The sequence below is a fragment of the Odocoileus virginianus genome, chromosome 10 (assembly GCF_023699985.2).
Source record: "Odocoileus virginianus isolate 20LAN1187 ecotype Illinois chromosome 10, Ovbor_1.2, whole genome shotgun sequence".
Taxonomy (NCBI): Eukaryota; Metazoa; Chordata; class Mammalia; order Artiodactyla; family Cervidae; genus Odocoileus; species Odocoileus virginianus.
This window is the reverse complement of record NC_069683.1, coordinates 38,482,555-38,509,171: the sequence shown is the minus strand read 5'-3', so window position 1 is coordinate 38,509,171 and position 26,617 is coordinate 38,482,555. Positions and strand designations below refer to the sequence as shown.

Genomic DNA, 26,617 nt, shown 5'->3' with positions numbered 1-26,617 from the left:
GGCCCGGGTTTGCAGCCCCCGCCCCAGGCCATGTGGGAGCCTCACAGCGCCGAGGCGTTCGCGGCGGCCCTCGGCGGGGTCTTCTTCCTGCTTCTCTTCGCCCTGGGCGTCCGCCAGCTGCTGAAGCAGAGACGGCCGTCGGGCTTCCCCCCGGGACCGTCGGGGCTGCCATTTATCGGCAACATCTACTCACTGGCTGCCTCGGCCGAACTCCCCCATGTCTACATGAAAAAGCAGAGCCAGGTGTACGGCGAGGTACAGCCGACGGAGGGCCCGCGCCTTCCTCCCCGGGGTGGGGGATGAGGGTGGGGTCCGATGCTCGTGGGTGCCAGTTATCGGGACCCTGCTCCGTGTGCCCGGAGAGTGGAAGCAAGCCCGCTTCCTGTGCCAGGGGACAAGGTCCTCGGGCGGCGCCACTGCCGGGGCGGGGGAAAGGAGAAACCTGCCCATCCTTGAGCCCCGCCCACTCGACGCCCGCGGAAACTGGGCGGGATTCTCCCGCCCCCGAGGGCGAAGAGGTGCAGCTCCCGCGCATGTGCAGTGGGACCCTGGACCTGCGCCGGCCGCCCCGTCGGGCGTCACAGGCGCCGCCTTCAGCGTTCATACCCCGCGCCCGGCTTCTCGGGTTCACGGAACCTCACGCTGCGCGCGTAGGCTAGCCTCCCCTCACGGCTTCTGTGGCTTTCTGGGGTTGAATTAGTGGTTAATAGGAGGTCGTTGGGTATTTGCATTTGAGAATGGCTGGTCTAGGCGTCTGCTGTGAGGAGGAGAGAGCGCAGGTGAAGGACTGTGAAAGAGCCAATGAATTAATGAGTGAAGATCAGTGCGGTGTCCCACTGCTGTGCTGTCTACTTAGAGATGGGAGCGCCCCCACAGCTACACGGAGCCTCCCTTGCACTATGACCTCTCAAGGGCAGGTCTTCTAGTCCTCCTTTTTTTCGGCGGGTGAAACTTTGGTGCAGACCTGCTGAGTGATTTGTAGGTTGCCACACAGCTGCCAAAAGCAAGAGAAAGGCCCGAGTCCTAGCTTGCCTTGGGAAGAGTGTCCTAACGAGGAGGCAGAAGATTCCAGAAAACGCCTTGACACAGCTCAGTTAATTTGTTTTAAATCCTTTCCTTTATAGGAAACTACTAGCCAGACTCTGCCAGATTCTGGGATGAAGAGGTGAAGAAGGCAGTGTCAACTTAAAAAATTCGCTGATGTGAGAGTTGGGAGTTAAGTTTTATTTGGGGGCAGAATGAGGACCGCAGCCTGGGAGACAGCACCTCAGATAGCTCTGAGAAGCTGTTCCAAAGGCAGCGGGGTAAGGCCAGTATTTATGTGACTTTGGTGAAGGGGTTGTTCATGTAATCTGGGCACATATTTTGGTAGAAGGTTTTAGTCGTTGTGAGGAGCAGATGTCACCATGAAGGGGTTGAGTGCTTTTCCAGATATGAAGAGATGCTTGAATTGGGTTCATAAAATTAGCTTCTGAAAATAGCAGCCTATCTGAAGACCTGTTCTGCCAGTTTTCTGGAATGGAGTGCCTCATTCCTGGTTTCCATTCTGACTGCCTTCAGGGCATATTGAAGGTCAGCAGGTACAACAGCACTTGATGTAGAGGTAGATGGCAAGTGCCAATTTGTAGTGGACAGCAGTCACAGCCTGATTTTAGGTAGTTACAGTCCAGTGAGAGAGAAAAATTAATGATCAACCACAAATCGTGTTGTGAAAAAACAGGACTGTTTGGCAGTTGTGGCATTCAGGTTTGGGATTACATTCGTATTTAAACCAGTTTTTACAAGAATTATTCTAAGTTTCTGCAGTTCACTAATGGTCTGTATCACTATAGGAAGGCTGGACTTAAAGCAAATAGGTATAATTCTTAGATTTTATTTTCCATCCTCCAGTTTGTGAGTGTATTTGCATGGTTTTCATCAAATATATTTGATTTCTGGTGTGTTGGTATGAAGCATTATCAGTATTACAGAGAAATCAGAAGATGTGAAAGTACAAGACCAGAGGTTGAATCCTCTTTCGTCAGATAAAACTTGACCTTTTCTTGTCTAAATCTTAATTTTGCCTGATATGCATCATGGCAATAATAATAACTGAACACAGCTAAGTGCTACTCAAATGTTCTTGGTTATTAATTACTGAAGAATTTATTAGACCTAGAAAGTAGAAGGTGTTTTTAGACCAGCTATGTGAAATGCTGTCGTTCAGAATAGGAAGTTGTTTTTCGTATGTACATATTTGAAGTGAAAGGAACTCAATTTTCTATGAACATTGTTTTTGGGGAGAGGGTAATCTAAATCTCCCAGTAATGTAGCCTGCCAGGCTCCTTTGTCCATGGAATTTTCCAGGCAAGAATACTGGAACAGGTTGCCATTTCTTACTCCAGAGGATCTTCCCAACCCAGGAATTGAACCTACGTCTTCTGTGTCTCCTACACTGGCAGGCAGATTCTGTACCACTGTGGTTGTTGTTCAGTGGCTAATCATGTCCGATTCTGCAGTTCCATGAACTGCAGCACACCATACCTCCCTGTTCCTTACCGTCTCCCATTGAACTGGTGATCTCATCCACCCATCTCATCATCTGTCACCCTCTTTTCCTTTTGCCTTCCATCTTTCCCAGCATCACGGTCTTTTCCAGTAAGTCAGCTTTTTATATCAGGTGGCCAAAGTATTGGAGCCTCAGCTTCAACATCAGTCCTTCCAGTGAATATTCAGGGTTGATTTCATTTAGGATTGACTGGTTTGATCTCCTTGATCTCCAAGGGACTCTCAAGAGCCTTCTCCAGCACCACCAGAGCCACCTGCAAATCTCCCAGTAGTAGGACCCAAAAAACTGGGTTTACTTTTTTGAGGGTGTGGAACCGAAAGATACAACCAACCCAAAGATCAGTAGAAGGATTTACTACTTGCAAGTAAAAAGAACACAAGGAAAAAAAAAAGAGGAAGAAGAAAAAAAACCCAAGGGATCTTTCCCAAGGCAGCTTCTCTAGACAAGAAAATTGGGAATGTTTTAAGTTAAGGAATATGCATATTCATGAAGGCTTGGGCAGAGTGTGCACATTCATAAAGGGGCTTGAGCAAGAAAATTCAGCATAGAACAGGGGCAGAAGTTGACAGGTCAAGACAGTTGATTGAAGTCCCAGAGTTCAAAAAAGGTCTTCTTAGGTTCTAGTTGATCTGGTGGTTGAACGCTTCAGGCTAATGTTTACCATTTAAAGAGAACTGGGATTCTTTACAGCTGATGCATTATCTTTGCTATTGTTACTTGTTTTGCGTGATAAATCATTTGTTCTTTTATTCCCTTAAGATTAATTACTGAGACCTGTACAAGGGCAAGTATTGTGCCCAGGCTTAGATCCCCAGATAGCTTAGGCAGAAAATGACTTCTCTTAAGAAAGCCATCCCTGGTTCGTTCTTTCTGAGGACCCCCTATTCTATCTGATGATAAACAATAGAATATATGAATGTGTTGGAAGATTGTCATCTTGGGATAGGTAGCTCTAGTTTAATGGATTTGTGGCACGAATTACCAGTTTTATTGCTGATGCAACTATTTAAGGCAGTCATGGATCTTTACAGGCTTCCCTGATAGCTTAGTTGGTGAAGAATCCGCCTGCTTTGCAGGAGACCCCGGTTTGATTCCTGGGTTGGGAAGAGCCTCTGGAGAAGGGATAGGCTACCCACTCTAGTATTCTTGAGCTTCCCTTGTGGCTCAGCAGGTAAAGAATCTGCCTGCAATTTGGGAGACCTGGGTTTGATCCCTCGGTTGCGAAGATCCCCTGGAGAAGGGAAAGGCTACCCACTCCAATATTCTGGCCTGAAGGATTCCATGGACAGCATTGTCCATGGGGTTGCAAAGAGTCAGACACAACTGAGGAACTTTCATTTTCACTTTGGATCTTTACAAAGTGGTCTTTTTACTGAAGGTGGTAAAATCAAATAGAACTAATAGAGTGGAGGGAGAAGAAAATGCAGAAATTGAAAGGATGTATGCATTGAAGAGTAGACATTATTTGAGTAACTATTTCAGACTTAAGTTGAAAATCACCTAAAGTATTAACCCTTTAATCTGATAGCTCTTTATCTTAGTTGTAAAACACCGCTACAGGTCTCTCATTGTCTTAGAGGTATTTTCCAATTATGACAAAGTCTCAGAGTTGGTTTGAGGGTTTTTTTTTTTTTTTTTTTTTTTTGGTTTGAGTTTTTAAAGTACTATACTTTTTTTGGAAGTGGAAGGAAACTATTATCTCCGGTACTTCTAGAAGGTTGTGGAAAGTTGTTTATATGTCTTACTTATAAATAGAATCTTATTTTTCTGCTATGTTTCATGATGATCTGGAGATGTGTGCTCAGAGAAAGTCATGGACTTTAAAATTGCTTATGAGAACTGACAATCACTTCAAGTGACACCTACTTTTATGAAGTCTGTGAATTCAATTCTCCTTCATAATTCTTGAAGACAACTGGTCCTGAAGTCTTATACAGTCATTTTAAAGACATTCTTATATAGAAGTGTACCACACTGAGACTTAACATTACCTTAGAGATCCACCCTGAATGTGTAAGCTTCTGCAGTGACTAATCTTAACCCAGATTTTCAGAAGCATTCCCTAGCTAGCAAAGCTAGTATGAGGGGTTTTAACAGATTATTTTCAGGTAATGCACATAAGGATAATAAAATAATTACTTTGAGGCAAGTGGAGTTGACAACCTATAATTTATTTATACAGTAAGCATTTATTGAGATTTATGCAAGGCATTGAATGAGATTTTATGGAGTGTTCAAAGATGAAAGGGATGAAATCACTGAATCAAAAGAGTTTATAATTTAGCCAACAAGCAGAAGATAAGCATTCATATAATGCTTCTGGTTTTTTGTTCTAGTGCTATATTGCTTCAGTCGTGTCTGACTCTTTGTAACCCACTGTAACCCACCAGACTCCTCTGTCCATGGCATTTACCAGGGAAAAATACTGGAGTGGGTTGCCATTTCCTACTCCAGGGGATCTTCTGACCTAGGGATTGAACCTGTGTCTCCTGCATTGGCAGGCAGGTTCTTTTCCATTAGCACCACCTTTGGTAGTATTAAATAAGTTCCATGGGAGCTTTCAAGCATGTGCTGTGGTGGTTTAAGGGAAAAAGAGAGTGCACCAAGAAAGGCTTCATGGTGGTTGGTCCCTAAAGACTTGGTGGTTTGGACAGTGTGGCAGTCAAGGGAGGTATTCCAAATGAGAATACAGCCCGAGCAAATGTTGAAAAATATGGCAATTACCAGTTTTTATCAAAGGACTTTTTACATTCCTGTTATTGGCACTTAGTCTATAGTGTTGTAAAACATGCTTAAATGTGTTTCTCCACCTCTTTTCTTTAATTCAACATATATTTATCAGTTGTTAGCATATGCTGTATACTATCCTAGTTGTGGAGATTTAGCAATGAACAAAACAAATGAAAGTCCCTGCTCTCGTGTGGCTTACATTATAGTGGTGGAAGGGAGGCAGTAAGCAGGACAGGAACAATGTAAACACGATAAGTATATAACGTGTTAGAGTATAAAATATAAAATAATTAGGGTAAGGATGATGGAGAATGTTAGGGGGTGAAATTTTAATGGGTTAGAGCAGGACTCACTGCAAAAAAGGCATTTGAGCAGATACTTAGAGGAAGTGAAGTACCAAGCCATGGGAATATCCAGGGGAAGAACATTCCAGGCCAAGGGAACAAGTACTAAGGCCTTGAAGCAGGAATATGCCATGTTGAGAGTCACCTGTAAAGGCACAAGAGGCAATTGAGATCATACAGGGGAGAAATGAAAGATTAGAGTGATGAAGATTACTCTAGATGAAAGATTAGTGATGAAGCTGGTAAAAAACTGTCATATTTTGTCTGTATTTTTAAGTCGAAACATCATGACGGCTGAGAAGTGATGTGAGGCTTGGGTGAAAAATGGAGTCAACATGGCCAGTTCGGGACTTCCCTGGCTGTCCAGTGGTTAAGAGTCTGTACTTCCCCTGCAGGGGGTGCAGGTTCAGTCTGTAATCAGGGAACTATGATCCAGCATGCTGTATAGTGTGGCTGAAAGAAAAAAATCCAAAACAAAAAACACCATGAGCACTTTGGGACCTGTATATAGTTGTAGGACATCTACCTGGTGTCCCAGAATTGCTTGATATATGGAAAATCACACATCTGGTGTCATAAGTATTGTAGTTGAGTGCTGAGAGTTGAGGAGACACACAGGAGGAAGTTTTTCCTTTGTATTTACTTAAAATTATGCTCCTGGGAAAAAACGTATAAGACCATCCCATTACTGCTTTGGGAATGGAAAAGAGCCCCTCCTTTGCTCAGCTGGTAATCACTTCCTTTGTATGCAAACTCTCACACTGCCACTTTTGACATACCATTGCTTATGGCCGGCAGTCCACAACCCTTCCCCAAAGTTCTGGGTGTACCTTCTGCTCCGTTAGCAGGGTACATCCTTGTGCCAAAATCTCTATTGCTCAGTTTGTTGATTCTATTGCTACTTGGAGGTCTTGATCACTTTTTCTTCTGTAAATACTTCCGTTGAACTTCAGTTCTCTGCTAAGCCTTCTGGTTTCCTCCATCCCACCCCCCAAAAATTGAATGAATCATGGCCAAAATCCATTCTGCCTGTTTGCACAGAGATGAGGCTTGACTCAGTTATTTTTGGCACTCGAAAATCCTCAGCCAGGGACTTCCGTGGTGGTCTAGTGATTGAGAATCTGCCTTCTAATGCAGGGGACATGGGTTTGATCCTTGGTTGGGGAACTAAAATACTGCAAGGTAACTACTGCAACAGGAGAAAGCCTGGATGCTGCAGCAAAGAGCCCTGTACACAGTGATGACGACCCTGCACAGCCAAAATTTTTTTTTTTTTTAAAGTTCTCAGCTAGTGCCTAAGAGGATGAGGATAAGCAATCATTGCATCTCACTGATAAGGCAGCACTGTTCCTTCACTGGATTAGGCCCCTATGTGGGGCTAACTAGAATAGAGTACAGGAGGTATGACATTTTAAGTGAACCTGTAATGAAGCACCTGAGAAACTACAACAAGGAATGGAATGGATATTCCATCTTTTAGCTCAGAGGCAGCCACCTGTACCTAAGTGGCACATGCCTGTAACTCCAAGGTCAGATATCCTTAGGGCCCTCTGTTAACTTCATGGCATTCAGGGGCCTAAATAAATAAACCAGTGAGTTTCAGTATGTTTTGTTGAGGAAGGGGAAATTTTCCCCTCTGCCCCTCTTAAATTCTTATGGCTGGACTAATAATAGAATTGACACAAGACAGAGTAACAGGAGAGAAAGAAACACATTAGAAATCATGCGCATGGAGGTCTCGTAGAAATGGGATGGAGGAAATGACCAAAGCAGGCAGATTTTATATTTTTCAGATAAAGAACCAATAAATTTGCAAAGAATTGACAGGACAAGAAAAACTTTGTCTTTGGGTGACCAATTAGTGAAGAATCTAAACAGGTCTTGTGATTGGGTAGTAAATTAAAGAAGTAACAAGATTTGTTTAAAAAAGGCTCCTCAGCCCCAAATTCCCTATCTTTGGTAATTGGCAGTAAGGGGTCCTAGGGCTTCCCTGGTGGCTCAGGTGGTAACGAATCTGCCTGCAATGCAGGAGACCCAGGTTCAGTCCCTGGATCAGGAAGATCCCTGGAGAAGAAAATGGCAACCCACTCCAGTATTCTTGCTGGAGAATTCAATGGACAAAGGAGCGTGGTGGGCCCAGTCCGTGGGGCCATAAAGAGCTGGGACACAACTAAGCAACTAACACCTCCTCCATATGCAAAGAGTGCATCTTTCACATGAGAGATTTATTTCCTACTTTCAGGGAGATACAAAGAGAGAGGTGTCCCTCGTTTTTATTTATTTCTATTTTGGTTTGCAGGATCTCAGTTCCCTACTAGGGATCACACCAAGCCCACAGCAGTGACAGTTCCAAGTCCTAACCAGTAGGCCACCAGGGAACTCCCTAGAGTATCCTTTTTGTGTCGGCCATTTCTTCAGTAACTTTTAATTCAAAATAATTAATGTGCCATTGAGGCATATTTTGGGATTACATATCCTGGGCCCCAACAAAAGTTGTCTTCAGTTTCAAAAGTCTCTTGGGCCTTTGACAATCCCCTCCCCTACCTAAACCTAGAATAATAAATGATATATAGATGGAGTCACCTCCTCAATTTTCTTGGAAATAAACAGAGATTCTGAGATATCGTTGATTGTTTTGAGTTGGAATGAATTTTAAAAGAGCATATAACTCAAGTATTTCTTGATTTCTTATAGCAGCCCCAAAGCCCAAAAAGATTAAGGGTTCTATCCAGTGTCCTATATCTGTTTAATGGCAAAGCTTAAAGTATAACCCAGACCTCCTGAATCTGGTACTGTTTTCATTACACCATTTTTGAGATTATGTCTTGAGTCACTGAATGCATAATAAAATCATTGTGCTTGATATGCCTTATAGAGAGAAGGCACTCTAAACAGTCAGCTGGGTAATAAATGCCAGTATTTTCAAGAAATAAATACTGGGAGAGCTGGACTTAGTACATGTAGATTTCTCTGGTTATATTTCTCAATATATTTTGCCATTTAAATGTTTTTCTTTTCTTCTCAAAGATCTTCAGTTTGGATCTTGGAGGTATATCAGCTGTGGTTCTAAATGGCTATGATGTAGTAAAGGAATGCCTTGTTCATCAAAGTGAAATTTTTGCAGACAGACCATGTCTTCCTTTATTCATGAAGATGACAAAAATGGGAGGTATGTTTGTTTTCACCTATCTAGTAATTGACTAAACTATTATAAATCGCAGTTTTTATTTTATGTAAATTTATTACATAGTAGTGACTGAACAGCTTGCTTACAACCGACTTAGCGACTGAACAACAACAATCACATAGTAGAGATTGGTTTCTGTTGTACTGATAAATTTTTATTGTTCAGTTACAAAGTCATGTCTGACTCTGCAACCCCGTGGACTGCAGCGCGCCAGGCTCCTCTGTCCTCCATTATTTCCTGGAGTTTGTGAAAATTCATGTCTGTTGAATCAATGATGCTATTACCATAACCATCTCATCCTCTGCCGCTCCTTCTCCTTTTGCCTTCAATCTTTCCTAGAATCAGGATCTTTTCCAGTGAATTAGCTCTTCACATCAGGTGACGAAAGTATTGAAGCTTCAGCCTGGCATCAGTCTTTCCAATGAATATTTAGAGTTGATTTCCTTTAGAATTGACTGGTTTGATTTCCTTGCTCTCCAAGGGAGTCTCAGAGAGTCTTGTCCAGCACCACAGTTTGAAAGCATCAGTTCTTCCGTGCTCAGCCTTCTTTATGGTCCGACTGTCACATCTATACCTGACTACTGGAAAAACTGTAGTCAGGCTTAAATTGAAGAAAGTAGGGAAAACCACTAGGACATTTAGGTATGACCTAAATCAAATTCCTTATGATTATATAGTGGAGGTGATGAATAGATTAAAGGGATTAAATCTGGTAGACAGAGTGCCTGAAGATTGTGGACAGAAGTTCATACTGATTAATAGGAAAGCATTAATTAGTTAATTTAAGCTTTAGAACCTAACATTTGAGTACTTTCAGGCTGTATATTACACTCATATTTTACATGCTAATTCTTCTGTTGTAATCTAGTTCTAATACTGTAAATGATGTTTTAAAGAAGTAGCACAGATATTAATATGTGCAGGTTTTGTGAAACAAGTATACATATGTGTGCACACATACTGGAATCAGAAGTATGTTTTAAGCTTGTCTTGAGTGCTTGGTGACATTTTATGATCATTTTACTTACAAGTTTCTAAACCCTTAAACAGGCTTTCTTAACTACTAATTAATATGATATGTAAATGAAGAACTGTAGGGTATGTGTGAAGGACTAGTATTCTCTATGGTTTAGGCTTGATCAGTGTCAGATGATTATTCAACAAGAGAGAAAGGCTGAAAGTTAACAGAATGGATGAGAAGAAAGCAACAGAAGACTAACATAGAATGTTGATGTCTGTACATCTGTTTTCATACATAATAGTATGAGTTTTTATGAACTTCAAATTTTTCCAAGTTAATGAGAGCTTCACACTTCATTTCCAAGAAAAATACAATAGCTTGATTACATAGACTAAAAAAATAGATTTAAAATGAAAAAGATAAAAAGTAACTATTAAATTGCAAAGCCAATCAACTTGTGCAAAGAAAACACCAATTTAAAAGGCTGAATTAAAAAATAAATAAATAAATAAAAGGCTGAATTATCAGGCCAGAGTATGATGACCCTTAAAAGCAATAATATAACTAAAAAGCAAATCTCCAGCTTCTTCAAAACTCTTCTAAGTAGTAATTAGACCAAAGAAGAAATTAAACCACAAGTTTAATAGAAGACCTTTTAGGAAATTATGAAAATGACTGATATGATCAGAGTAATATTTAGGATAAAATATATGTTTTTTGGCATCGCCTTTTGTTGGAGTGAAAGGCATTCAATTGGAATTGGACGGGAATAAAAGCTGACCTTTTCCAGTCCCGTGGCCACTGCTGAGTTTTCCAAATTTGCTGGCATATTTAGTGCAGCAGTTTCACAGCATCATCTTTTAGGATTTGAAATAGCTCAACTGGAATTCCATCACCTCCACTAGTTCATAGTGATGCTTCATAAGACCCCCTTGACTTTGCATTCCAGGATGTCTGGCTCTAGGTGAGTGATCACACCATCATGGTTATCTGAGTCATGAATATCTTTTTTGTATAGTTCTTCTGTGTATTCTTGCCACCTCTTCTTTATATCTTCTGATTCTGTTAGGTCTGTACCATTTCTGTCTTTTATTGTGCCCATCTTTGCATGAAACGTTCCCTTGGTATCTCTAATTTTCTTGAAGAGATCTCTAGTCTTTCCAATTCTGTTGTTTTCCTCTCTTTTTTTCCACTGATCAGTGAGGAAGGCTTTCTTTTTTTTTTTTTTTCCTTTTTTTTTGAGGAAGGCTTTCTTATCTCTCGTTGCTATTCTTTGAAACTCTGCATTCAGATGGGTATATGTTTCCTTTTCACTTTTGTCTTTAGCTTCTCTTCTTTTCACAGCTATTTGTAAGGCCTCCTCAGACAACCATTTTGCCTTTTTGCATTTCTTTTTCTTGGGGATGGTCTTGATCTCTTGCCTCCTGTACAGTGTCATGAACCTCCTTCCACAGTTCTTCAGGCACTCTGTCTATCAGATCTAATCCCTTGAATCTATTTCTCACTTCCACTGTATAATTGTAAGGGATTTGATTTAGGTCATATCTGAATGGTCTAGTGGTTTTCCCTACTTTCTTCAATTTAAGTCTGAATTTGGCAATAAGGAGATCATGATCTGAGCCACAGTCAGCTCCTGGTCTTGTTTTTCCTGACTATATAGAGCTTCTCCATCTTTGGCTGCAAAGAATATAATCAGTCTGGTTTTGGTATTCACCATCTGCTGATGTCCATGTGTAGACTCTTCTCCTGTGTTGTTGGAACAGGGTGTTTGCTACGACCAGTGCGTTCTCTTGGCAAAGCTCTGTTGGTCTTTGACCTGCTTCGTTTTGTACTCCAAAGCCAAATTTGTCTGTTACTCCAGGTGTTTCTTGACTTCCTGCTTTTGCATTCCAGTCCCCTATAATGAAAAGGACATCTTTTTTGGGATGTTAGTTTGAGAAGGTCTTGTAGGTCTTCATAGAATCGTTCAACTTAAGCTTCTTCAGCATTACTGGTTGGGGCATAGGCTTGGATTGCTGTGATATTGAATGGTTTGCCTTGGAAATGAACAGAAATCATTCTGTCATTTTTGAGATTGTATCCAAGTACTGCATTTCATACTCTTTTGATGACTGTGATGGCTGCTCCATTCTTCTAAGGGATTCTTGTCCACAGTAGTAGATATAATGGTCATCTGAGTTAAATTCACCCATTCCAGTCTATTTTAGTTCACTGATTCCGAAAATGTCGATGTTCACTCTTGCCATCTCCTGTTTGACCACTTTCAGTTTGCCTTGATTCATGGACCTAACATTCCAGGTTCCCATGCAGTATTGCTCTTTACAGCATTGGACTTTACTTCCATCACCAGTCACATCCACAACTGGGTGTTATTTTCCTTTGGCTCCATCTCTTCATTCTTTTTGGAGTTATTTCTCCACTAGCGCATTCAAGTATGACCTAAATCAAATCCCTTACAATTATACAGTGGAAGTGAGAAATAGATTCAAGGGATTAGATCTGATAGAGTGCCTGATGAACTATGGACGGAGGTTCATGACATAGTACAGGAAACAGGGATAAGACCATCCCTAAGAAAAAGAAATGCAAAAAGGCAAAATGGCTGTCTGAGGAGGCCTTACAAATAGCTGTGAAAAGAAGAGAAGTGAAAAGCAAAGGAGAAAAGGAAAGATAAACCTATTTGAATGTAGAGCTTCAACGAACAGCAAGGAGAGATAAGAAAGCCTTCCTCAGTGATCAGTGGAAAAAAATAGAGGAAAACAATAGAATGGGAAAGACTAGAGATCTCTTCAAGAAAATTAGAGATACTAAGGGAACATTTCATGCAAAGATGGGTTCAATAAAGGACAGCAACGGTATGGACCTAACAGAATCAGAAGATATAAAGAAGAGGTGGTAAGAATACACAGAAGAACTATACAAAAAAGATATTTATGACCCAGATAATCACAATAGTGTGATCACTCACCTAGAGCCAGACATCCTGGAATGTGAAGTCAAGTGGGCCTTAGGAAGCATCACTACGAACTAGTGGAGGTGATGGAATTCCAGTTGAACTATTTCAAATCCTAAAAGATGATGCTGTGAAAGTGCTGCACTCAATATGCCAGCAAATTTGGAAAACTCAGCAGTGGCCACAGGAATGGAAAATGTCAGCTTTCATTCCAACCCCAAAGAAAGGCAATCCCAAAGAATGCTCAAACTACTGCACAGTTGCACTCATCTCACACGCTAGTAAAGTAATGTTCAAAATTCTCCAAGCCAGACTTCAACAATACATGAACCGTGAACTTCCAGATGTTCAACCTGGTTTTAGAAAAGGCAGAGGAACCAGAGATCAAATTGCCAGTATCTGCTGGATCATTGAAAAAGCAAGAGAGTTCCAGAAAAACATCTATTTCTGCTTTATTGACTATGCCAAAGCCTTTGACTGTGTGGATCACAATAAACCATGGAAAATTCTGAGAGAGATGGAATACCAGACCACCTAACCTGCCTCTTGAGAAATCTGTATGCAGATCAGGAAGCAACAGGACATGGAACAGCAGACTGGTTCCAAATAGGAAAAGGAGTACATCAAGGCTGTATATTGTCACCCTGCTTATTTAACTTATATGCAGAGTACATCATGAGAAATGCTGAGCTGGAAGAAGCACAGGCTGGAATCAAGATTGCCGGGAGAAATATCAATAACCTCAGATATGCAGATGACACCACCTTTATGGCAGAAATCGAAGAAGAACTAAAGAGCCTCTTGATGAAAGTGAAGAGGAGAGTGAAAACATTGGCTTAAAGCTCAACATTCAGAAACTAAGATCATGACATCTGGTCCTATCACTTCAAGGCAAATAGATGGGGAACAGTGGCTGACTTTATTGTTTTGGGCTCCAAAATCACTGCAGATGGTGATTGCAGCCATGAAATTAAAAGATGCTTCCTCCTTGGCAGGAAAGTTATGACCAATCTAGTCAGCATATTAAAAAGCAGAGATATTACTTTGTCAACAAAGGTCTGTCTAGTCAAGGCTATGGTTTTTCCAGTAGTCATGTGTGGATGTGAGAGGTGGACTATAAAGAAAGCTGAGCACCGAGGAAGTGAAGACTCTTGAGAGTCCCTTGGACTGCAAGGAGATCCAACCAGTCCATCCTAAAGGAGATCAGTCCTGAGTGTTCATTGGAAGGACTGATGCTGAAACTGAAACTCCAATACTTTGGCCACCTGATGGGAAGAGCTGATTCATTGGAAAAGACCCTGATGCTGGGAAAGATTGAAGGCAGGAGGAGAAGGGGACGACAAAGGGTTAGATGGTTGGATGGCATCAGCGACTCAATGGACATGAGTTTGGGTAAACTCTGGGAGTTGGTGATGGACAGGGAGGCCTGGCATGCTGCAGTCCATGGGGTCACAAAGAGTTGGACATGACTGAGCGACTGAACTGATCTCCCGTAGCATATTGGGCACCTACCGACCTGGGGAGTTCTTCTTTCAGTGACCTATCCTTTTGCCTTTTCATGCTGTTCATGGGGTTCTCAAGGCAAGAATGCTGAAGTGGTTTGCCATTCATTTTCCAGTGGACCTCGTTTTGTTGGAACTCTCCACCATGACCCACCCACCTTGGGTGGCCCTACATGGCATGGCTCATAGTTTCATTAAGTTAGACAAGGCTGGGGTCCATGTGATCAGTTTGGTTAGTTTTCTGTGATTGTGGTTTTCATTCTATCTATCCTCTGATGGATAAGGATAAGAGGTTATGGAAGCTTCCTGATGGGAGAGACTGACTGAGGGAGAATCTGGGTCTTATTTTGATGGGCGGGGCCATGCTCAGTAAATCTTTAATCCAATTTTCTGTTGATGGGCGGAGCTGTGTTCCCTCCCTGTTGTTTGACCTGAGGTCAAACTATAATGGAGGTAATGAAGATAGTGGCAACCTCCTTCAAAAGGTCCCATGCAGGCACTGCCGCATTCAGTGCCCCTGACCCTGAAGCAGGCCACGGTTGACCCACGCTTCCCCTAGAGACTCCTGGACACTCCCAGGCAAGTCTGGGTCAGTCTCTTGTGGGGTCACTGCTCCTTTCTCCTGGGTTCTGGTGCACACAAGGTTCTGTTTGTGCCCTCCAAGAGTCTGTTTCCCCAGTCCCGTGTAAGTTCTGGCGGCTCTATGGTGGGATTGATGGTGACCTCCTCCAAAAGGGCTTATGCCGTCCATACCCAGGTCTACTGCACCCAGAGCTCCTGCCCCTGCGGCAGGCCACTGCTGGCCCATACCTTCGCAGGAGACACTCATACACAGCTCTGGCTCAGTCTCTGTGGGATCTCTGGGTCCTGGTGTGCACAAGGTGTGTTTGAGCCCTCTGAGTGTCTCTGGTGGGTAAGGGGTTTGATTCTAAACATGATTTCACCCCTCCTACCCTCTTGCTGGGGCTTCTCCTTTGCCCTTGGACGTGGGGTATCTTTTTTTGTTGGGATCCAACATTCTCCAGTCGACGGTTGTTCAGCAGTGAGTTGTAGTTTCGGAGTTCTCACAGGAGACGATGAGCACATGTCCTTCTACTCTGCTATCTTACGCCACTGGAAAGGGTGTAATCCCAAAGAATTTCCAATCCCAAAGAATTTCTAGTCCCAAAGAATTTCCAGTCCCAAAGAAAGGAAATGCCAAAGAATGTTCAAACTACCACACAATTACAGTCATCTCACATACTAGCAAAGTAATGCTCAAAATTCTCCAAGCCAGGCTTCAGCAGTATGTGAACCATGAACTTCCAGATGTTCAAGCTGGATTTAGAAAAGGCAGAGGAACCAGAGATCAAATTGCCAACATCCATTGGATCATCAAAAAAGCAAGAGAGTTCCAGAAAAACATCTATTTCTGCTTTATTGACTATACCAAAGCCTTTGACTGTGTAGATCACAACAAACTGTGGAAAATTCTTCAAGAGATGGGAATACCAGACCACCTTACCTGCCTCCTGAGCAATCTGTATGCAGATCAAGAAGCAGCAGTTAGAACTGGACATGGAACAACAGACTGTATATTTTCACCCTGCTTATTTAACTTATATGCAGAGTATATCATGCATAATGCTGAGCTGGATGAAGCACAGGCTGTAATCAAGATTGCCGGCAGAAATATCAGTAACCTTAGATGTGCAGAAGACACACCATCCTTATGGCTGAAAGCGAAGAAGAACTAAAGAGACTGTTAATGAAAATGAAAGAGGAGAGTGAACTCAACATTCAGAAAACTAAGATCATGGCATCCAGTCCCATGATTTCATGGCAAATAGGTGGGGAAATAGTGGAAACAGTGAGAGACTTTATACTTTTGGGTTCCAAAATCACTGCCGATGGTGACTGTAGCCATGAAATTAAAAGACACTTGCTCCTTGGAAGAAAAAACTATGACCAACCTAGACAGCATATTAAAAAGCAGAGACATTACTTTGCCAACAAAGGTCCGTTTTGTCAAAGCTATGGTTTTTCCAACAGTCATGTATTGAGATGTGAGAGTTGGACTGTAAACAAAGCTGAGCACTGAAGAATTGATACTTTTGAACTGTGATGTTAGAGAAGACTCTTGAGAGTCCCTTGAACTGCAAGGAAGTCTAACCAGTCCATCCTAAAAGAAATCAGCCCAGATTCTTTATTGGAAGGACTGATGCTGAAGGTGAAGAAAGTTCGATACTTTGGCCACCTGATGGAAAGAACTGACTCATTTGAAAAGACCCTGAACCTGGGAAAGACTGAAGGCAGGAGGAGAAGGGGACGACAGAGGATGAGATAGTTGGGTGGCGTCACTGATTTGATTGACACGAGTTTGAGTAAGCTCAGGGAGTTGGTGATGGACAGGGAGGCCTGGTGTGCAGCAGTCCATAGAGTCTCAAAGAGTCAGACATGACTGAGCGACTGAACTGAACTGAACGGAAGTGTTTTTTGAAACTATAAATTTATAGTTTAGAGTATTTTTATCATGAAGAATTAGTAAGTATTCAGCTTAAGATTTTCAAAGAAATAATAAGAGAAGAAACAGAAAATTAGATGTGGGGTTTTTTTTGTTTTTTGGCCACAGTGTGCAGCTTATGGGATCTTAGTTCCTAACAAGGGATTGAACCCAGGCAAATGACAGTGAAAGTGTGGAGTCCTAACCACTGAACCACCAGGGAATTCCCAAGATGTGTGATTTTAAGATACATGTACACTGAACTGTATACACTTGGAACTGGGAAATCAGAGCCACCATAAACTCACTGTTTGAATAGGAAAAAGTGGCCCCTTTTTGGTGAGTTTGGCCCATGCCTAGGCATACAGATTGGTCAGTGTAGGCTTATAGTCAGGTTCCTGTGTACCGTCTTATATGTAACCATATGCATTTGTTTCAGACACGTATCCTATATGCGTACATTTCCCTTGGGCTTGCTGTCATCTCAGTGCCTGTGCACTAGTTCTGTACCTGCAGTGATCTTTCCTTGGATATCTGCTTGACTCACTTCATGCCTTTACTTATGTCACCTTCTCACTGAGTGTTTCCCTGACCACTCTTATGTCTCTCACCTTGCTAAAGAATTTGTTTTACTCTCCTCACTAGTATGTAAGGTCCATGAGAAAGAGACATCTTTGCCTCTTTTGTTTACTGATATATCCCTGGCACTTTAGCTCCAGAAATACATTCATGTTGAGTGAATAGTCATTTGGGAGTATGGAGAAGAAAAGAGAGTATGGAATATGATTGTTGCATGGCCTTAAAGACCCTCTTATGTATGGTTAACTTTATCATAAGTTCCAAATTTTGTGCAACAGCTGTTGCACAAAAGTTGTTGAAATGTGAATTACATAGGCACCTCAGGTAGACTAGAGAACATGACATTTTTCATGATAGGTAGACCTATGTACCAATTATAAATGAAATTCCAAGTGAACTACATGTTACATAAATATTTGTGCTGAAGATATTTTTTTCTTGATAGTTGATTTAAAGAGAAAATATTCCATAGTAGACGTATCAGAAGAGCAGAGTGTTCTGTGGAGACTCTGAAATTTTAAGGCAAGTAATATCAACATTAGAAGTTTGAGTTTCATGTTTGTCTTCTTAGTTTGGGCTGCTATAACAAAAATACAGAGAATGAGTGGCTTAAACAATAAACATTTATTGTCACAGACCTGGAGGCTATGGAGTTCAAGATCAAGGTGCTAGCAGAACAGTGTCTAGAAAGAGCCTGCTTCCATGGACTGTAGACTGCTGTCTTCTCTCTGTAGCCTCAAAAAACCAAGGGCAATCATCTCTACCTACATCCCTTCTTATAAGGGCACTGAGCTCATTCATGAGAGCTCATGACCTAATTGGGCTTCCCTGGTGGCATAGTGGTAAAGAATCTGCCTGCCAATACAGAAGACAGCAGTTCGATCCCTCAGTCAGGAAGATCCCCTGGAGAAGGAAATTACCCACTCCCATATTCTTGCTGGGAAAATCCCATGGGCCGTGAAGCCTGGCAGGCTACAGTCCATGGAGTCAAAAAGAGTCTGATATGACTTGGCGAACAAAAAACAACAACAAACTCATTCATGAGGGCTCATGACCTAATTACTTACCAAAGGCCCCACCGCCTGATACCATCACACTGGGAATTGGCAGCACATTTAGTCCTTTAGCATCTCCTTTTGGGTTGAGTCTTTTCACTACCTCATTCAGGCCATCCTTGCTTCTGCCAGTTATATTATCAGGTTTCATATGCCTTTAATGGGAGTAATTTGTATTCTAAAATCTAGTCTCTTAAAACAGAAAATTTCTAATTCTATAAGGATGATTTTTCAAGTATGTGCTTAGTCTAGAATAAAAAGTTGCCAATAGCACACACAGTCATTTGTCTGTTGTAAAATAGGCTTGTGGTAGAAGCTGAATAATAAAGTCATCCGTGCCTACTTCACCCAGGTTGAATTATACAACATAGTTCAATTTCTGGTGATGGAGATTATAGGTCTTTTTCTGCCTGTCCCTAGGGAAGTATAGATAAGTTTATCTGTTTATAGTATTCCATGACTACTTAGGAGTAAAGAATAGGGCTTGACTGCTGGGTCTAGTTTTAGTTTTATAGAAAATTTGAAGAAGAATGAATAACCATCTCCTCCCCAACGCCACTCTGCCACCATAGCATTTTTAACTGTTAGATACAGTGTTGTAGGACTAATAAAAATTTTTAATAGTTTTGTAAAAAGATAATTGGGAGAAAAATTACTAACCATCCCTTTTCTTTTTCTTTTTTTTAGGCTTACTCAATTCCAGATATGGCCGAGGATGGATTGATCACAGAAAATTAGCTGTAAATAGCTTTCGCTGTTTTGGATATGGCCAGAAATCTTTTGAATCTAAAATCTTAGAAGAAACCAAATTTTTCATTGATGCTGTTGAAACATACAATGGTAGCCCTTTTGACTTAAAACAATTAGTAACAAATGCTGTTTCAAATATAACCAATCTGGTCATTTTTGGAGAACGATTCACTTATGAAGACACTGATTTTCAGCACATGATTGAGTTATTTAGTGAAAATGTGGAACTAGCTGCCAGTGCCTCAGTCTTCCTCTATAATGCCTTTCCATGGATTGGCATCTTACCTTTTGGAAAACATCAACAGCTGTTTAGAAATGCAGCTGTGGTCTATGACTTTCTCTCTAGGCTTATTGAAAAAACTTCCATCAACAGAAAACCGCAGTTACCTCAGCATTTTGTTGATGCTTATTTAGATGAGATGGAAAGAAGTAAAAATGACCCATCATCTACTTTCTCCAAAGAAAACCTAATTTTTTCTGTGGGTGAACTCATCATTGCTGGAACTGAAACTACAACTAATGTGCTACGGTGGGCAGTTCTTTTCATGGCCCTTTATCCTAACATTCAAGGTGAGGATTTGCATGATCTTAACATCTGTGCTTATGTTTAGGGCCCACACATGTTTTACAGTCTTTGGCTGTATACAAAGCATTTTAGTTAGGAACTCCTGCTATGCTATCCAAAAAGAGAAGTACTGAATAGCTATAAGGTTTTTAAAACTATTAATTCATGTAGAAACCTCAGATATAAATCTTACAATACCTGTATTATAAATGAGGGAAAAGGCTAAGTGACTGATTTGCCCCCTTCCTTATAGTTCTAAGCCAGAACCTGAACCCTAGTTTTGGGGGATTTTTTGTTTGTTTGTTTTGATTTGGTTTTGGTTATACCACGCAGCATGCAGAATCTTAGTTTCCCAACCAAGGATTGAAGCCACACCCTCTGCAGTAGAAGCATGTAGTCTTTATAGCTGAACTGCCAGGAAAGTCCCAACCCTGGCTTTTTAAAAATTATTATTTATTTTTATTGAAAGATGATTGTTTTACAATATTGTGTTGGTTTCTGCCACACATCAGCGTGAATCAACCATAGGTATACATATGTCCCCTCCCTCCTGCACCTCCCTCCTACGTCCCCCCAACCCACCTCTCTAGGTTGTTACAGAGCCCAGATTTGAATTCCCACTGACTATTTACATGTGTAGTCTATATGTTTCCATACTACTCTCCATTTGTCCCACCCTCTCCTTACCCCCAACCCATGCCCACAAATCTGTTCTCCATGTCTGTGTCTCCATTGAAAGTGACAGTCACTCAGTTGTGCCCCACTCTTTGTGACCCCACGGACTGTGTGTAGCCTGTTAGGCTCCTCTGTTCATGGAATTGACCAGGCCAGAATCCTGGAGTGGGTAGCCATTCCCTTCTCCAGGAGATTTTCCCAACCCAGGGATCAAACCCAGGTCTCCTGCCTTGCAGGCAGATTCTTTACTGTCTGAGCCCCAGGGAAGCCCCTGAGTCCCCATTGCTGCCCTGCACATAGGTTCATCAGTCTCATCTTTCTAGATTCCAAATATTTGCATTAATATACAATATTTGTTTTTCTCTTTCAGACTTACCTCACTCTGTATAATAGTTTCTAGGTTCATCCACCTCATTAGAACAGACTCAAATATGTCCCTTTAAATCACTGAGTAATATTCCATTGTGTGTATATATATATGTGTGTGTGTGTGTGTATCACAACTTTATCCATTTATCTGTTGGTGGATTTTTGGATTGTTTCCATGTCTTTGCTGTTGTAAATAGTGCTGCAATGAACATTACCAACCCTGGTCTTTTTTATTTGAAGTTTCTAATGCTTCGTTCTTTTCCTTGATCAGAGTAATGTTATTCTAATTCTAGATTTAATTTTTATTTTTATTACCTATAATATGTGTTTCACAATTAGGTACTGGTTGTGTAGGATATGTGGCATGTGTTTAAATAGAACTCCCAGATAATGAAAACTCTGAATCTGAATGTACCCATACCATGTTGGCTGGTTATCGTTTGTTTTATCCTAAAGAGAGGTTACTTTAGATATAATTCTAAGAATTGCATAATAATGGGAACACTTTTTCTCTTACAGGACAAGTTCAGAAAGAGATTGACTTAATTATAGGACCCAGTGGGAAGCTTTCTTGGGATGACAAGTGCAAAATGCCTTATACCGAGGCAGTTTTGCATGAAGTTTTAAGATTCTGTAACATAGTGCCATTAGGGATTTTCCATGCAACCTCTGAGGATGCAGTTGTACGTGGTTATTCCATTCCCAAAGGCACAACAGTAATCACAAATCTTTATTCTGTACACTTTGACGAAAAGTATTGGAGAGACCCAGAAATATTCTATCCAGAGCGATTTCTGGACAGCAGTGGATATTTTTCCAAGAAGGAAGCTTTGGTTCCCTTTTCCCTAGGTAAGAGAGCTTTTTCACAGGGGCTTAACTTGAGAACAAAGTATAGTGATGATTCATTATGTATAACATCTTAATCTGAAGCATTCTGTTGTAGAATTAATATCCCAACTTTGAAAACAGCATTGACTCTTAAGGAGAGAACGGTTTAATTAGATGTCATTAACACCTGTTTCTACTCAAAATAAACAAGGCATAATTTAGCAGCTAGAAAGTAACTGATGAAAAGCTCTGGCTTTTTTTTGAAACTCTCTTGCTTGTGAAATTTGTAGAGCTGGAAGTCAGTAACAGGCACTTTGAGAAACTGAGACCCAGGGACAGGAATGGCATCATAATTTGAAGTGAAACTGGAATCAAGCTCTCGTGACTTTTAAATATTATACCTCATCTCCAAAAATATTGTGTCTCCTGTGACAAAGTACACAGATCACAAGACCCATGGAAGATGGCTTGGAGAAATCTTTTCATTGGGGAAGGGTACACATACAGTCATTTGAAATGAAATGAACTTCTTCTTCTGGGTCAGTAGAACTAAGTGTCACACCTTAGATCTTTCATGGCATATCCCAGGCTCTGTTGCAAAGGAAGCAGAGAATGGAAATAATGAGCTTACAAAAGTACGTGACCTGACAAAAGAAGGTAAAAAATGGGCCCTGGGAACTGAAATGCTGGGGCCTATTTCTATTCTTTGGGGCTTAAGAAAATCCTTTAATGAACATAACTTCCTCTCAGTTCAGTTCAGTCACTCAGTCATGTCCGACTCTTTGCGACCCCATGGACCACAGCACACCAGGCCTCTCTGTCCATCACCAGCTCCCAGAGTTTACCCAGACTCATGTCCATTGAATAGGTGATGCCATCCAATCATCTCATCCCCTGTCATCCTCTTTTCCTCCTGCCTTCAATCTTTCCCAGCATCAGAGTCTTTTTCAGTGAGTCAGCTCTTTGCATCAGGTGGCCAAAGTATTGGAGTTTCAGCTTCAGTATCAGTCCTTCCAATGAACACTCAGGACTGATCTCCCTTAAGATGGACTGACTGGTTGGATCTTGCAGTCCAAGGGACTCTCAAGAGTCTTCTCCAACACCACAGTTCAAAAGCATCAATTCTTCGGCCCTCAGCTTTCTTTATAGTCCAACTCTCACATCCATGCATGACTACTGGAAAAACCATAGCTTTGACTAGACAGACGTTTGTTGGCAAAGTGAGGTCTCTGCTTTTTAATATACTGTCTAAGCTGGTCATAACTTTCTTGCCAAGGAGGAAGCGTCTTTTAATTTCATGGCTGCAACCACCATCTGCAGTGATTTTGGAGCCCAAAACAATAAAGTCAGCCACTGTTTCCACCGTTTCCTCATCTATTTGCCGTGAAGTGATGGGACCAGATGCCATGATCTTAGTTTTCTGAATGTTGAGCATTAAGCCAACTTTTTCACTCTCCTCTTTCACTTTCATCAAAAAGCTCTTTAGTTCTTCTTCACTTTCTGCCATAAGGGTGGTGTCATCTGCATATCTGAGGTTATTGATATTTCTCCTGGCAATCTTGATTCCAGCTTGTGCTTCCTCCAGCCCAGGATTTCTCATGATGTACTCTGCATATAAGTTAAATAAGAAGGGTGACAATATACAGCCTTGACATACTCCTTTTCCTATTTGGAACCAATCTGTTGTTCCATGTCCAATTCTGTTGTTTCCTGACCTGCATACAGGTTTCTCAAGAGGCAGGTCAGGTGGTCTGGTATTCCCATCTCTCTCAGAATTTTCCACAGTTTATTGTGATCCATACAGTCAAAGGCTTTGGCATAGTCAATAAAGCAGAAACAGATGTTTTTCTGGAACTCTCTTGCTTTTTTGATGATCCAATGGATGTTGGCAATTTGATCTCTGGTTCCTCTGCCTTTTCTAAAACCAGCTTGAACATCTGGAAGTTCATGGTTCACGTATTGCTGAAGCCTGGCTTGAAGAATTTTGAGCATTACTTTACTAGTGTGTGAGATGAGTGCAATTGTGTGGTAGTTTGAGCATTCTTTGGGATTGCCTTTCTTTGGGATTGGAATGAAAACTGGCCTTTTCCAGTCCTGTGGCCACTGCTGAGTTTTCCAGATTTGCTGGCATATTGAGTGCAGCACTTTCACAGCATCATCTTTTAGGATTTGAAATAGTTCAACTGGGATTCCATCACCGCCACTAGCTTTGTTCGTAGTGATGCTTCCTAAGGCCCACTTAACTTTCTCTAACATTCTTTAAATACCAGAGTTCCTGAAAGATATATATTAAACATAAGTTTTGGTAAATAATTTAAAAACTATTATGCCTGCTTTCTGTTTAGGGAGAAGACATTGTCTTGGAGAACAGCTGGCTCGGATGGAAATGTTCCTGTTTTTCACAACATTGCTTCAGAGGTTTCATTTGCATTTTCCACATGAACTGGTTCCAAACCTGAAGCCCAGGTTAGGCATGACATTGCAACCCCAGCCCTACCTCATCTGTGCAGAAAGACGCTGAAAGTACACAGATGTTTTGTGGAACAAGCTGTTCGCCTCACCCCCACACCTTGTTTAATTCTGTGTTTGGACAGGAATCACAGCATCATAAAGCCAAATGAACAGAGATGTATCTTTAAAAGCAGAACTACTATAATAATATGCATTAGCTATTGTTTTTTCCTTATAAGTCTTATGACTTATAAAGTGGAATTATCTGAGGAAAACAGAGGTGCAAATGGCAGCTCTTGCATCAGTGTCCTGACTTTTTAACCTCTTATTGAGCACCAGGTACCTGTCATCCATTCTTGACTCCAGCTTGCTCCTTTCTGATCTATCTGCCTCCAATGCCAGTGCCAGCTCCTTTCTAATCAGGTATTGTCTGTGTTACCACACAATCCAGTCCAATTTCATAGTGGACCAAAGAAATTAGAACCCAAATAAGTGAGTTTGGACTACAGAGGTATTTTATTAGATGCAGTGGTAGATGACAGAATATATATTTATATAGTATATTTAATATAAAACCTGCTAATACTTTCAAGTCTTACTTCCTACTATAGTTTCATAAGAGTTGTATCATTCTTCCTACATATGAGGGTCCTATGATGTATAATAATGATAATGATATTGATAATGATATATGATAATGTATTTAAAAATGACAGGTAGCATGACCTAGATGCTTAATGATGTAATAAAAATCCTGTTTCTTCACATCCCTCAAGTTTGCTTTCCAGATGATACTAGCTTTATCTTAAGGGTGGCTTATGGAAGTACATGTTCTTTGCCCATGTCCTTTCAAGATACTGAGCTTGGATTGTTTTTGGGAGAGCAAGGGAGCTTTTCAGATGTTCCCTTAAAACTGTTCTTTGTGTCCCATAGGTCCTAACTAACCTATGTGTCCACCCATTAAAACTATGTCTTGGGACTTCCCTGTCGGTCCAGTGGTTAAGACTCTCTGGTTCCAATGCACGGGACACAGGTTCGATCCCTGGTCAGGGAGCCAAGATCCCACGTGATATATGGCCAAAAAAACAAAAACAAAAAAACCTGTCTTGTGAACATGAAAGCATCCCAAGTGCCCAGTAACAGATGACTGGATTAATAAAATGTGAGATATATATATATATATATGCTATTTATTTTCTTCACCTTGCATCTAAGGAAATGTATTTTTCCCTAATCAAGTTAATGCAAACCTGATGAAAATCATTTAAATATGTAGATTCACAACTTGTTAATGTTAGAAGAGGTCTAATCTCATTTGATGTGCTTATTTTATGGCCAAGGAAGTAGGCGTTCAGACAGGGAAATGAAGAGCATGGCCCTCTTTCACCTCATCCATGTATTTGTTTTAATCCAAACTGTTTATTGGGATGGTTCCTCATTTATCCTGATTCAGAGTGCTTTTAGTGATGCCATCTGAAGGAGCATCCTTCTGTAAGCCTTGTTTTTCCTGCTGTGGGCTGGCTGAGTCCTGCTGACTGTGCCAGAGTCCTAGTTAGCACGTGGCTAACAATGGTGGTGATCTTAACAGCCTTCTGGGCATTTCACATCCATGAGGTAAGAACTGCGCCTCTGTACCAGGTACTTCTTTTTGTGTATTCTCTTCTCTTCTGAAGAGGGATGAAGGAGCTTCTTTGTAAGATGCACATTCTCGTCAGGAAGTCATCAGACCATCTCTTATTCTTCTTACTCACACCCAATAATTTATACTATGCTTTATAGTTCATATGAGCGACTGAACTGAACTTACAGTTCATAAAGTTGTTTTCATACTGTCAACTCTTGACTATTTTCAGCCAATTTTAACTGGTAAAAATAAAATACTTCAATTTTATAAAAATATAAATTAACATGAATTTAATAAGTAATCCATAATGGACAGTATTTCTTTTTTGGAACTATATAGTAACTATATAGTAACTATATAGTAGAACTATCGATCTACTATAGTGAGAATGCCTTCTCTCTGATCAGTCAGTGGTGAGCTACTAACTTAAAATGTTAGAATTCACTTCTGGTTCAAGATGGCAACTGAGCATACTTATTTCTTCTCTACAAATGCCACTGAAATAACCAAAAGGATAGAAAAAGGGATAAAGACATTGATGATGGGGTTGGAGGGATATATTAGTGAATCAGCTATTTCCAGGTTCTAAAAGATGGAATGTAAATGGGATAATATTGAAAGAACCACAGATAGGACCATGCATAGACAAAGCCTGAGGTAGAGATAGGAGCTCATTCTTCACAGCTGATTATGGAAAAAGCAAGTAGCCAAGGAGAGTAGTACATAAGGACAGCGAGAGTGGAAGGAAATCATGTTGATGCTCCTGTCCCCACACTGCTTTCTCTTCTTGTTTGTGCAGCTATAGAATGTGCTCCCAAGTAAATGTCTAAATAAATTGAGTACTATGTCTGGGAGGTAGTGGTGCTCCAACATAGGGATTGGAGCTGTCAATTGGCAGCCCCTTAATTTGGTCTGATTTTGGACCTAAGTTCTACATAACCAAAATGATTAATCAGGTGGAAGGGCAAATTTCAGTCAACCAAGTGATGACTGGGGAAACATCAGCAAAAGGGC

The 26,617-nt window shown here is 41.1% G+C and overlaps 2 protein-coding genes across 2 annotated transcripts in view; one reads left to right on the top strand and one right to left on the bottom strand.

The window, feature by feature from the left end:
• Positions 1–24,746, top strand: CYP2R1 (cytochrome P450 family 2 subfamily R member 1). Its single transcript, XM_020900738.2, has 5 exons — positions 1–255; positions 8,650–8,791; positions 19,029–19,661; positions 21,220–21,549; positions 23,874–24,746. Exons 1-5 carry the CDS (start codon positions 31–33, stop codon positions 24,047–24,049), a joined length of 1,506 nt encoding a protein of 501 aa, XP_020756397.1. The 5' UTR covers positions 1–30; the 3' UTR covers positions 24,050–24,746.
• PDE3B (phosphodiesterase 3B) overlaps positions 21,993–26,617 on the bottom strand; it is a 185,302-nt gene continuing 180,677 nt past the window's right edge. The window contains exon 16 of the mRNA XM_070473408.1: positions 21,993–22,119. The gene's annotated coding sequence lies outside the window, so the exon portion shown is untranslated. The remainder of the gene's footprint in view (positions 22,120–26,617) is intronic.